The sequence below is a fragment of the Rutidosis leptorrhynchoides genome, chromosome 3, assembly GCF_046630445.1.
Source record: "Rutidosis leptorrhynchoides isolate AG116_Rl617_1_P2 chromosome 3, CSIRO_AGI_Rlap_v1, whole genome shotgun sequence".
Taxonomy (NCBI): Eukaryota; Viridiplantae; Streptophyta; class Magnoliopsida; order Asterales; family Asteraceae; genus Rutidosis; species Rutidosis leptorrhynchoides.
In genome coordinates this window covers 38,304,082-38,317,309 of record NC_092335.1, presented here as the reverse complement: position 1 = coordinate 38,317,309, position 13,228 = coordinate 38,304,082, and the positions used below count along the sequence as shown (strand labels likewise).

Genomic DNA, 13,228 nt, shown 5'->3' with positions numbered 1-13,228 from the left:
TAACAATATATACATATATATCAAAGTATGTTCAAAATATATTTACAACACTTTTAATATATTTTGATGTTTTAAGTTTATTAAGTCAGCTGTCCTCGTTAGTAACCTACAACTAGTTATCCACAGTTAGATGTACAGAAATAAATTGATAAATATTATCTTGAATCAATCCACGACCCAGTGTATACGTATCTCAGTATTGATCACAACTCAAACTATATATATTTTGGAATCAACCTCAACCCTGTATAGCTAACTCCAACATTCACATATAGAGTGTCTATGGTTGTTCCGAAATATATATAGATGTGTCGACATGATAGGTCGAAACATTGTATACGTGTCTATGGTATCTCAAGATTACATAATATACAATACAAGTTGATTAAGTTATGGTTGGAATAGATTTGTTACCAATTTTCACGTAGCTAAAATGAGAAAAATTATCCAATCTTGTTTTACCCATAACTTCTTCATTTTAAATCCGTTTTGAGTGAATCAAATTGCTATGGTTTCATATTGAACTCTATTTTATGAATCTAAACAGAAAAAGTATAGGTTTATAGTCGGAAAAATAAGTTACAAGTCGTTTTTGTAAAGGTAGTCATTTCAGTTGAAAGAACGACGTCTAGATGACCATTTTAGAAAACATACTTCCACTTTGAGTTTAACCATAATTTTTGGATATAGTTTCATGTTCATAATAAAACTCATTTTCTCAGAATAACAATTTTTAAATCAAAGTTTATCATAGTTTTTAATTAACTAACCCAAAACAGCCCGCGGTGTTACTACGACGGCGTAAATCCGGTTTTACGGTGTTTTTCGTGTTTCCATGTTTTAAATCATTAAGTTAGCATATCATATAGATATAGAACATGTGTTTAGTTGATTTTAGAAGTCAAGTTAGAAGAATTAACTTTTGTTTGCGAACAAGTTTAGAATTAACTAAACTATGTTCTAGTGATTACAAGTTTAAACCTTCGAATAAGATAGCTTTATATGTATGAATCGAATGATGTTATGAACATCATTACTACCTTAAGTTCCTTGGATAAACCTACTGGAAAATAGAAAAATGGATCTAGCTTCAACGGATCCTTGGATGGCTCGAAGTTCTTGAAGCAGAATCATGACACGAAAACAAGTTCAAGTAAGATCATCACTTGAAATAAGATTGTTATAGTTATAGAAATTGAACCAAAGTTTGAATATGATTATTACCTTGTATTAGAATGATAACCTACTGTAAGAAACAAAGATTTCTTGAGGTTGGATGATCACCTTACAAGATTGGAAGTGAGCTAGCAAACTTGAAAGTATTCTTGATTTTATGTAACTAGAACTTGTAGAATTTATGAAGAACACTTAGAACTTGAAGATAGAACTTGAGAGAGATCAATTAGATGAAGAAAATTGAAGAATGAAAGTGTTTGTAGGTGTTTTTGGTCGTTGGTGTATGGATTAGATATAAAGGATATGTAATTTTGTTTTCATGTAAATAAGTCATGAATGATTACTCATATTTTTGTAATTTTATGAGATATTTCATGCTAGTTGCCAAATGATGGTTCCCACATGTGTTAGGTGACTCACATGGGCTGCTAAGAGCTGATCATTGGAGTGTATATACCAATAGTACATACATCTAAAAGCTGTGTATTGTACGAGTACGAATACGGGTGCATACGAGTAGAATTGTTGATGAAACTGAACGAGGATGTAATTGTAAGCATTTTTGTTAAGTAGAAGTATTTTGATAAGTGTATTGAAGTCTTTCAAAAGTGTATAAATACATATTAAAACACTACATGTATATACATTTTAACTGAGTCGTTAAGTCATCGTTAGTCGTTACATGTAAGTGTTGTTTTGAAACCTTTAGGTTAACGATCTTGTTAAATGTTGTTAACCCAATGTTTATAATATCAAATGAGATTTTAAATTATTATATTATCATGATATTATCATGTATGAATATCTCTTAATATGATATATATACATTAAATGTCTTTACAACGATAATCGTTACATATATGTCTCGTTTAAAAATCATTAAGTTAGTAGTCTTGTTTTTACATATGTAGTTCATTGTTAATATACTTAATGATATGTTTACTTATCATAGTATCATGTTAACTATATATACATCCATATATATGTCATCATATAGTTTTTACAAGTTTTAACGTTCGTGAATCACCGGTCAACTTGGGTGGTCAATTGTCTATATGAAACATATTTCAATTAATCAAGTCTTAACAAGTTTGATTGCTTAACATGTTGGAAACATTTAATCATGTAAATATCAATCTCAATTAATATATATAAACATGGAAAAGTTCGGGTCACTACAGTTACCACCTAGGAGGGAGATAGACCATGCGATCGAGTTGGAGCCGGGATCAAAACCACCTTCCAAATCCCCTTACCGAATGCCTCCATCTGAGTTGGAGGAGTTGCGGAGACAACTTAAGGAGTTATTGGATGCGGGATATATCCGTCCCTCAAAAGCCCCTTATGGTGCGCCGGTGCTATTTCAAAGAAAGAAGGACGGGTCCTTGCTAATGTGTATAGACTATCGAGCACTGAACAAGGTAACTATCAAGAAAAAAATATCCAATTCCGCTTATTGCTGATTTGTTCGATCAACTTGGGAAAGCGAGATACTTCAGCAAGTTGGACTTGAGGTCGGGATACTATCAAGTTCGAATTGCCGAAGGAGATGAGGCTAAGACCACTTGTGTGACTAGGTATGGTGCTTATGAATTCCTAGTCATGCCCTTTGGCTTAACCAATGCCCCTGCCACATTTTGTGCTTTGATGAACAAATTATTTCACCACTTCCTTGACAAGTTCGTCGTGGTGTACTTGGATGACATAGTCGTGTATAGCGACACCATGGAAGATCATGTGAGGCACTTGAAGCAAGTATTCCAAGTACTAAGGGACAACGAGTTGTATGTGAAGTTAGAGAAATGTTCATTCGGATTAGAGGAGGTGGATTTTCTTGGACATCAAATTAAAAATGGGAAGTTACTCATGGACGAGGCTAAGGTCAAGGCAATTCAAGAGTGGGAGGCACCAACGAAGGTGACTGATTTACGATCTTTCCTTGGTTTAGTAAACTACTATCGTCGTTTTATCAAGGGATACTCGAGGAAAGCGGCTCCATTGACAGAATTGTTAAAGAAGAATAAAGCTTGGTTGTGGGATGAGAAATGTCAAGCAGCATTCGAAGAGTTGAAAGGAGCGGTCATGGAAGAACCGGTGTTGAGACTTCCGGATGTGACCATTCCGTTCGAGTTACACACAGACGCATCTGACTTTGCTTTTGGAGGAGTTCTAATGCAAGAGGGTCACCCGATCGCGTTCGAAAGCCGGAAACTTAACGAGGCAGAAAGGAAGTACACTGTGCAGGAGAAGGAGATAACGGCGGTGGTTCATTGTTTGAGGACATGGAGGCATTATCTTTTGGGATCAAGGTTCGTGATCAAGACGGATAATGTGGCAACGAGTTATTTTCAAACCCAAAAGAAGTTGAGTCCCAAACAAGCTCGTTGGCAAGACTTCCTATCCGAATTTGACTATGTGTTGGAGTATAAGCCTGGGAAAGCCAATGTGGTAGCTGATGCCCTAAGTCGTAAGGCAGAGTTTGCAGCGATCACAAAACCACAATTCTTCCTTCAAGATCGTATAAAGGAGGGATTAGAGCATGATCCTATAGCCAAAAACCTTGTTGGATTGGCTCGAGATGGGAAAACGCGAAGGTTTTGGCTCAAGTGTGATCTATTATTCACCAAAGGAGACCGGTTATATGTGCCTAAGTGGGGTGATCTTAGACGGACAATCTTGAAGGAGTGTCATGATTCAAAGTGGGCTGGTCATCCAGGTATCAAGAGGACGCTGGCATTAGTAGAAGGCACCTATTATTGGCCAAGGATGGAAGACGACATAGAGACGTACGTGCGGACATGTCTAATATGCCAACAAGACAAGATAGAGCAACGCCAACTAGGAGGACTATTACAGGCGCTACCTACACCGAAAGGACCATGGGAGAGTGTTTCCATGGACTTCATTACTTGCTTACCCAAGTCGGAAGGGTGTGGGAGTATTATAGTCGTGGTAGACCGGTTTTCTAAGTATGATACCTTCATAGCCGCATCATCCGAAGTTACCGCGGATGAAACCGCAAAACTATTTTTCAAGAATGTGGTGAAGTATTGGGGAATACCACATGTGATAGTAAGCGATCGAGATCCGAGGTTCACGGGGCGCTTTTGGACAGAGTTGTTCAAGATCATGGGAACGGACTTGAACTTCTCTACGAGTTTCCATCCCCAAACAGATGGACAAATGGAAAGGGTGAATGCGTTGTTAGAGCTCTATCTTCGACACTATGTAAGTGCTAATCAACATGATTGGGCCAAACTATTAGATATTGCCCAGTTCTCCTACAACATGCAAAGGAGTGAGTCCACGGGGAAGAGTCCTTTCGAATTGGTGACGGGGCGTCAACCATTAACTCCAAATGCCTTAGCCGCTTCATATGATGGAAATAGTCCAGCAGCTTATAAGACGATGAAGGAATGGCACGAACAAGCGAACTTGGCACGAGCATCACTAGATAAAGCGGCCAAGAAAATGAAGAAGTGGGCGGACGAGAAAAGACGACACGTCGAGTTCGACGTTGGGGATAAAGTAATGGTAAAGCTTCTACCGCAACAGTTCAAAACATTTAGGAAGGTGCACAAGGGACTAATCCGGAGATACGAAGGCCCCTTCCCGGTGATTGGACGTGTTGGAAAAGTGTCATATCGAGTTGAACTACCGCCCAAGTTAAAGATCCATCCAGTATTCCACGTAAGTTTTCTGAAACCTTATCATGGAGACGAGGAAGACCCAGAACGAGGAGTTTCCAAACGAGCACCAATGGCAGTTGCGACTTCGTTCGATCATGAAGCGGAAGATATCTTGTTGCATCGAACTGTACGGAGACGAGGTGTGCCGAGCTATAGAGAATACCTAGTTAAGTGGCGTAACTTGCCCGATAGTGAAGCAAGCTGGGAAGCCGAAGACTTATTATGGCAGTTCACAGACAAAATCAAGAAGTATCACGAGGATCACACGACGAGGACATCGCGAGCTTAGGTGGGGGAGAATGTCACAACCCAACAACTTTGTGGCCCAACCCACTAAGTTTATAATCCAAATCATGGAAGGCCCAAGAAGCATTTGGAAGATATCTAGAATTCTCTCCTTGATTCTTTCATGGAATGGTATGGAAACTCCATAGATATTTCTAGGTCATGAAGTTTCTAGTATTTAGATCATAGCCATTGATTTAGTTTAATCATAGTCATTCATTTTGATGTAAGAGTAGTATAAATAGGGGTGGCCTCATTTGGCACACCACACCTCAAAACTCAAGTATTCTCTCTTGTAAAGCTTTCATAATCAATATAAGCATTTTCTTTAAATTCCCACTTGTTCTCTATTTTGTTCTCTTTTAGTCACTTGAATCATTGGAAGGCCCGAGCTAGGCTGACTTAGTAGAGACTAAGTGCACCACGGTGAGCTTATCGAGATAAGTCCGTGACATAAATATACGTTTATAATTAGATTTATAAGTTTAAGTTGAATTAATACTCCGTAGTAAAGTCTAATAATGTGTAAGTGTTCATTTTAATATTTTTATTATCAAAAAGTTTAATTATAGTAACTTCGAGTTATAAAAAAATACGGAGAAAGTTGTATACGGAATAGTATATTTACTTAAGCGCATAAATTTGCATTCTCCAATTACGGGGCTAGGTTTATCATTCTTCACGTATTTTAAAGACTACATTTAACATTTTCAACTTTTAATACAAGTACTAACAAGACAAATAAATTCACGATATATTAGACGTTGATGGTGTAACAGATTACAGGGACGTTCAACAATAATTGAATTGAGTATCATATTCATATACATGAAAAAAAGAACTGTTGTCCCTCACGTTATATGTGTTTACTCTAACTGATAATATTACTCGGTAAAACCATTGTGAAGGGTTCTTGAGGGCAACGATCATACAAAGAAAATTTATTAGTAACCACTGATCAATAACAAATAAGAAACCTCACATGCCTTAGTTAGAACTCATATGGTAAGCCCGCCGGTGGTCTATACGGGTCTCGTCTTATTCTGTGATCGAAAAATTTAAGGTTCAGTCATTAAGTAAACTAAGACCACAACTGTCACTTGAACCTAGGGATAGGGTGTTCCTAACAAGCCGCAGCCGAATGAATATTATTTTCCTTCGTGCTCATGTCATTTGCATGGTAGAGCCCCTATTGAAGTGCTAAGGATCTCCACATGTAGATACATTTGTAACATGTGTGTGAAAGAATCAAGTGAAATGCAAAGTGATACATACAAGTGAATATCTAACTCTGTATATTCAACGTAAGTAGCAGGTTTAGACAAGATTAAAGACTACGAGAATTATATGCCATATGTAAGAAGATCATATATTAACCACGTTTCATAGGCACTAGTTATCCTCATTTGCAGTTGGCTCTGAAGATGGTGGGTCTTCATTCGATGGCTTTTTCCTTTCCCTGCACTCATTCCATCGTCCCCAAGCCCACTTTAAGATGAAGAAACCTCCGATCGCATAAACCTAAAAACAACCAGAACAGATGTTAGGACAAATAGCTCATATATTTCAGTGTTTTAAAACATAAAAAAATTTATTGGCGTACACAAGTCTAGAAACCCTTTTGTGCTTGCCAGATGGAACTTCAACCCACAACGTGTCTTGGTTATGGGGCGACTTATATACGTCTGGGTACCACTTTAACTTGTCAAATAGTTTAACAAAATATCTAGTTCTATCGACTAGTGATTAAATGGTTATCATGCCCTTCATAATGAATAACTGTACAAAACCTGTGTAATATAAATAGTACCAAAAATATGTTCTGGCGGTTTACGAAAGGAAAAAATTAATACAAGAACAAAAAAATAACATTCAGTATGGGATGGGCCAAAAAGTTAACATCAATTTGCGATGGTTACCATCTCCATAGGGTCAAAATGAGGGAGTAAGAATATTTTTTGTGTTAATATACATTCTTGATCACACAAATTGACTCTATAAAGCAGAAACTTACTGTGAACACTTAGGTGACGAGAGCTAAGTTTTTTACTCTCCAAGTAAAGTAAATAGATATACAGCATAGCATATTATTACAGAATTATTGTGCTTTAGAACATGAGAGAACTCACCGACAACACTTAAGATGAAATGAGCTGTATTTTGACTCTCCAAGTACAATAAATCTATATATTCAATTTTCTTTTGCAACAGAAAAAGGATTTATATGTATTTAACACAAAGCTCCCATCTAGTTTGGTTTTGAACATATCACAATACACTATGATTGTTAAGAGTCATTTCACTACAAGTCTAACAGAAGTAAAAGTAAGAGGTGGATGCATAATAAGGACCATGAAACACTAAATAGACGAAGTACTGCACTATGTTCTATCGGTATTAGGTGTTATCAGATATGTCCACATCTTCAGCTATGCTGATGATAGATTTCAAGTAAGCTGAAATTTGAATGAAGATATAATAAGTGTTGCTCATCCAAAATAAAATAAAACTCACGTAGAAAAGATTACTCATTCTTTTAAGTTTTAACTAATATTACCCAATCTGCTCTCTATCGATGTGAACTTTAGCACTATGTCTGATATGATATAAGCACAGGAAGAAGATAAAAAAAATTAAAATAAAGAAACAAAAAATAATGCTCCTGCCCAGACTTGGTCCCCTAAAGTGTGATATGCTCTTAGGTAACATCACTTTAGGCAAAGCTAAACTTTTATTAAAGCATCACCATATACCTTATTACAACATCCATCCCCACACGTCTGGTGCTTCGATGTATTAAATTATCAACTCTGAAACTGAGCATAATGAATAGATCACCTAGGAATTGGTATTTTATAAGCAAAACAAAACCTAGAACATGGAATTACTTGATTATATACATTTCAGCGACACGTGCCTAATTTGCTCCAAATTTCACAGTAACTAGTCTCTAACTCTCTATTAAACGTAAACTCTTTAACTGTTTCATTCTAATAATTATCAAACATACAGTCAAAATCCTTAACTTTCCTCTTATTACTGTTTATCGACATTAAACCACACTACACCACACATTTTCAGCTTATAATCAGCGACTGAATAACCCATAAAGTAGGAACTGAAACTAAAACAGGCCTGTTGTAAAGTAAACATACGAAAATCAAAAGAGCATAAATTAAGTAATTACAATTCACATAATTATAATAAGATTCGATCATAATCAGGTTGTGCTAAGGGGTTGTTTCCGTTTAAATATCTTGGTCTTCCTTCGGGAATCCATATGAACCGAGTAAGTGGTTGACATACTCTAGTAGATCGGTTCAAGGAAAAGTTATCGAGTTGGAAAGCGAATATGATATCTGTTGTATTTTTTCGGTTAGCAGCACTAGAGCTGCTATTGATGACATATTGCTAGAGTCAAGTGATTATGGTACACGTTGGTTTAGATAATTACCTCGAAAGGTGAATATTTTCTCGTGGCGTGTTTCGTTTGTAATTATTCGTTTAAATGGTTATGTAATAGAGGTCGTAAAAATATTTGATGGAATTCCTGGCAGATTCGATAGTGGATTTTTAATTTATATAATTGCTGTTTAAAAAAAATAATAATGAGATTCGATCTCATAAGTGAGTTATATTCAGAGCAGCTCTAGATTAAATTAAGCCCTAGCTATTAAATCAACAATTTATACATATACATAGATATTATATATGTAAATAAAAGTAGATGTGTATAGAACTATAGATACAGATATATATACCTGCCAGAGAATAACAGGATTCGTTTTTTTCTCCGCATCTTCCGATTCAAGCTTCAAAGGACTAACGGTTTTCGTACGGTCATTCGGATAGGTAACCGTCTCCGTCTTCGAAACCTCCACCACTTCACCGCCACGAACCACCGCTTTTTTCTCCGTTTCAACTTTCACTACATCTTTCTTAGCCGACGGCAGCTGCGGTAACGGTAAATTAGAAAGTACCTGAGTGAATTTCGAGAAAAGCGAAGATAACGGGTTCTCAAACTTGATCGATTCGTTGTCAATTTTGTGGACAGTCAAAGCTTTGTTCTCCGACATTTCTGTGCTGGTGTAAATTTCAATGAAAACTGCAAAATTAAGTGAATCGTTTAAGCGGTTGGTGTTTATCAGTAGACAGTAATACCAATACCCAATAATTCTATAATTGGGTCAAAATGGAACGTCTCTAATAAAGTAGGTTCACGAAGAGGCGAGTAATGGGCCGGTTTCTTTAATTCGGGTTCCAGATTGACATACCGAAAACTTGCTTAGCCCAAATCAGTCTAAAAGTTTGGGCTAGGCCGTAGTGATCAAATCTGTTTATCAAAGTGCTTCTCCCATTGCTCAAGATATCTCTTTTCCAGTACTACACGACAACGATAGCTTAAAACCTATACGTAGCCGATACGTAGCCAGAATATGTTATTACCATATATACGGATGGCACAATGTCGGGTTTGGATCGGGTTTAGGTCATCAAAGACTCAAACCCGATTATAAAAGTCGTCCGAAATCTAGACTCACTGGCTCCCAAACTAGCAGGTAAACGGATTTTCCCACAATTATCCGGGTTGCCATTTACTTAGGGTAAACGGTTATTCGAGCCTTTTTCGGGTATTCGAGTCTTTTCGAGTATACGGGCCGAGTAATCGGGTATACGGGTATGAACTCGAGTATACGGGTCGGGTAATCGAGTTTGTGTCCAAAACCATCTCTGGAACTGGACCTAAAGAAATTGACAATCATCCTCAAACCCGACTCTAAACCCATTAACCTACCCAAAAATATCTGATTTTCAATCGAGTAAGGGTTTTTTTGTCATCCCTAACATATATACTACTAGCAATACGTCGATGTGCCGTTTTGGAATTTTCCGAGTCTGCTTTAGAGTTTTCTCTGTGATTTTGATGTTTTTTGATGTTGTTTTCTACTGTCATTTTGACGCTTTTTGATGTCATTTAACCCTATCGGTGTGCTGTTTTGTTATTCATTTCAATAGTATTCGGGTGAGTTATTAGGTAAGTTAGCTAGAGGGAGATTTTATACGACGATCATATAGATAAAGTATTGACCGATATAACATCTTGTATGAAATCTTTGTCTTCCAACCAAAAAATGTTTGCCAACCTCTAATAGAAAGAACGAATGCCTTAACTTACCCAGCACCAAATGAACCACCATCTCCGTTGGCGCTTTGTTATCTGAACTTTCAACATCGATGATTATCTTTGCGTTGTTCAATTCGGACATAGATTTGGCATACAACCTTTCGTGTTTTAGCCCCCAAAGTGACACTAATGTTGGATATATAAACAAGAAATAGGTAACATAAAATAGATGTATGGTTATGAGCATTGAAGACGTATTGTGAATAATTGTTTCCGAATATTTTATTTATTTAGTTCCACCAAAAAGTATAATTTATTCCACAATCGCGGTTAGGGGCATAGTTAACATAGGTCAATCCGAGTTGGCTATGCCGACAATCAAATTTTTTATATACTTACATTTGAATTTAGTGAGAAATGGCGATGAAAGTGGGGTAGCCTTCATCACTATTTCCCACCCGAACGATGTTCATGGCATTCCCCGACGCCTATCTAGACAACGTTTGTAAGAGGCACGCAGCACGCTGTCGTTTTTAGGCATTCCGAGGTTTGATCAATATCAATATCAATATTATACTTGCACTCTCAAAAAACAATACTCGTAACTCTCAACAACCACCACCTAATAAAGACACACCAAAAATTTCTTATGTATTACTCCGTATTGTATTAGGTCAAAAAATCTCCTCTATGTGCTCTAAATACTCTATACTAATATCGAGATAAAGATCTAAATTTTAAAGTTATAACTTGCCACTATTTATCATATGATAAATAAAAGTGTTTTACCAAACACAATAACTTTGTAGTTTTATCAGCATGGTATATATTGGAAACACTGATCATAGAATATACAAAACTTTGTGCATCTTCCACGAAGAATTGCAACTTCCTGCAGAGGTGAATCGGTGGTACGGCCATCTGGGTGGAGAACTTGCATATGAAGGTTGTTGATTGTTTTCTGCTTCTTCACATGCTGATTAAGACGTGTGTTTAGGTTGTTACAGAGTATACTTATTCTGTTTTTGGTTGCATACAGCAGCGAATCCAGGATTGAAACTTAACGGGGTCCTAATTTTTTTTTTCAAGTAATTATATTTGACAGGTATTTTACCAGTTGTTTAACTCCAAAAAACTATAAATCCTAAAAATATATGGAGTCCTGCAAAAAAATTAGTGGTGTCATGTACAATTTGAAAGGTACTTCGTAAAAAAAAATTCTAGACTAGCGAGGTCACGGGACTCCACTCCTCATAGTGTAAGGGCCTGTTTACTTACTTTTACATTAAGTCATTTATGGGTATGGATGGCTATATGGATACATGTAGTCATGTAGTAAGCTTTAGATATAAAATAGGTGTTTACTTTTGGTATTTAATAATCGACTACATCATCGTAAATGACTATTTTATCCTTTATACAAATTTGAAATTAAATAAACACATGTATCAAATTTTTATACATAAAATTGGTGTGCATCTGTATCTGGTTCAAAGAAGATTAATTTTTTTTCTTAAATGCAATAACAGATCCAGAAACATATATCAATGACATTCAGGGAGCAAATCTCGATTCCCCAAAAATCCATCTAAAACCGATCAACTTAACCTAAACAATAAAATTAATAAAATCTACTCTCATGCTTTACAACCCAGCGACGTCATCGTCTTCATTTCATTTTATAGAATTTTTCATTTTCACCCAAATAATCCATCACCATCATGCTCCAAAACCAAGTAATCACGCCGTACTCTAAAAATAATCGTTAATAAACCATCATCGAACATCAATTTTCGATTTCGAACATCATCGATGGAGTCCTGTGGTTAGGGGTTCCATCCCGTAGAGGTAGGGGGTGGTTATCGAGATCTACATTTTTCAAACATCGATGGAAATATGTGGGTGTCTATCTATGATTTTGGAACGTCGCTGAAGGTTGGGCATTCCTTGGTCGGAGATATGTGTTTTTCTTTCTTGAGGATAAACGTATAAGCTTCTGTTATGTGAAAGGATAAATAAAAAAAAAGAAAGAAAGAAAATGAGGGTGTATATGGAAATAAGATGGTTGTATCTGGAGTACACCACTTTTGTGAATGACCCACAAATCTCTTCATTTAGTTCCAATTAATCAAAAAGGTGAAAGTAAACACCCCACATGTATTACCGAATAATCCCTTTAGTCAAATAAGTCAATTAAGTTACAAGTAAACAGGCCCTAAGTTCGCCACTGGTTGCATATCAAAAAGTTTCATCACAATGCAACTATTTAACATGTTTTGAACATCTCTGAGACCTAGTTGATCACGTTGGTGGTGTCAATACTTACAAAAAATTCCGCCCAAAGATCTAATATAAATCTTTGAAATCAATCATGAATATTTTAGACCATACTTTAAATTCAAGATAACATCATAAAGATTAGAGCAAGAATAAAATGCCACAAAACAAAACTTTTAAGACCAAAAAGCCTGTTTAGCTATGAAATGATGAAATGCCTTATGAAGGAAACCAGAAGTTCGACACGCCATCACAACCTTGTAAACAAAGCCAACACCCATATTAGCAATCTGAGCCCCATCCAATTGAGCACATTGCCACCTTATAGCAAACAACATAACCTCTAAAGTTTCGCCTTAGCTTATTAAAATATGAGGAGATAAAACGGCTAAATGCAGAGATCAACACTTACAAACAACAATACAAAGTTGATAATGAAAACGAATATTGTATTCATCTACATAACATAATAGATTCTTCTTTGAATGCTAAGCCATCTTATCATTAATTGCTGCAAAAACTCCATATGCTTTAACCAAAGAAAGTATGCTCATTTGCAACAAAGTAACAAATTATCTATTCACATCGAGGCTACAAATACTTTAATCGACTTCTATCAACAAAATTACAATTTATTGTTTCAAGTTCTATGATGAAGTTTAAATTAGCAGATGGC

The 13,228-nt window shown here is 36.2% G+C and overlaps 1 protein-coding gene across 1 annotated transcript; it reads right to left on the bottom strand.

The window, feature by feature from the left end:
• Positions 1 to 6,153: 6,153 nt before the first annotated feature.
• On the bottom strand, positions 6,154 to 9,313 carry LOC139895962 (uncharacterized). Its single transcript, XM_071878519.1, has 2 exons — positions 8,912 to 9,313; positions 6,154 to 6,671 (listed from the first exon to the last, which is right to left on the bottom strand). Exons 1-2 carry the CDS (start codon positions 9,224 to 9,226, stop codon positions 6,543 to 6,545), a joined length of 444 nt encoding a protein of 147 aa, XP_071734620.1. The 5' UTR covers positions 9,227 to 9,313; the 3' UTR covers positions 6,154 to 6,542.
• Between the last annotated feature and the right edge of the window lie 3,915 nt (positions 9,314 to 13,228).

Excerpts from the sequence above, each read along its gene's own strand:
- LOC139895962 (XM_071878519.1), bottom strand. The coding sequence starts at position 9,226 with ATGTCGGAGAACAAAGCTTTGACTGTCCACAAAATTGACAACGAATCG. Across the intron at positions 6,672-8,911 it reads ATCCTGTTATTCTCTGGCAG|GTTTATGCGATCGGAGGTTT; the intron begins GTATATATATCT and ends GGTTGTTTTTAG.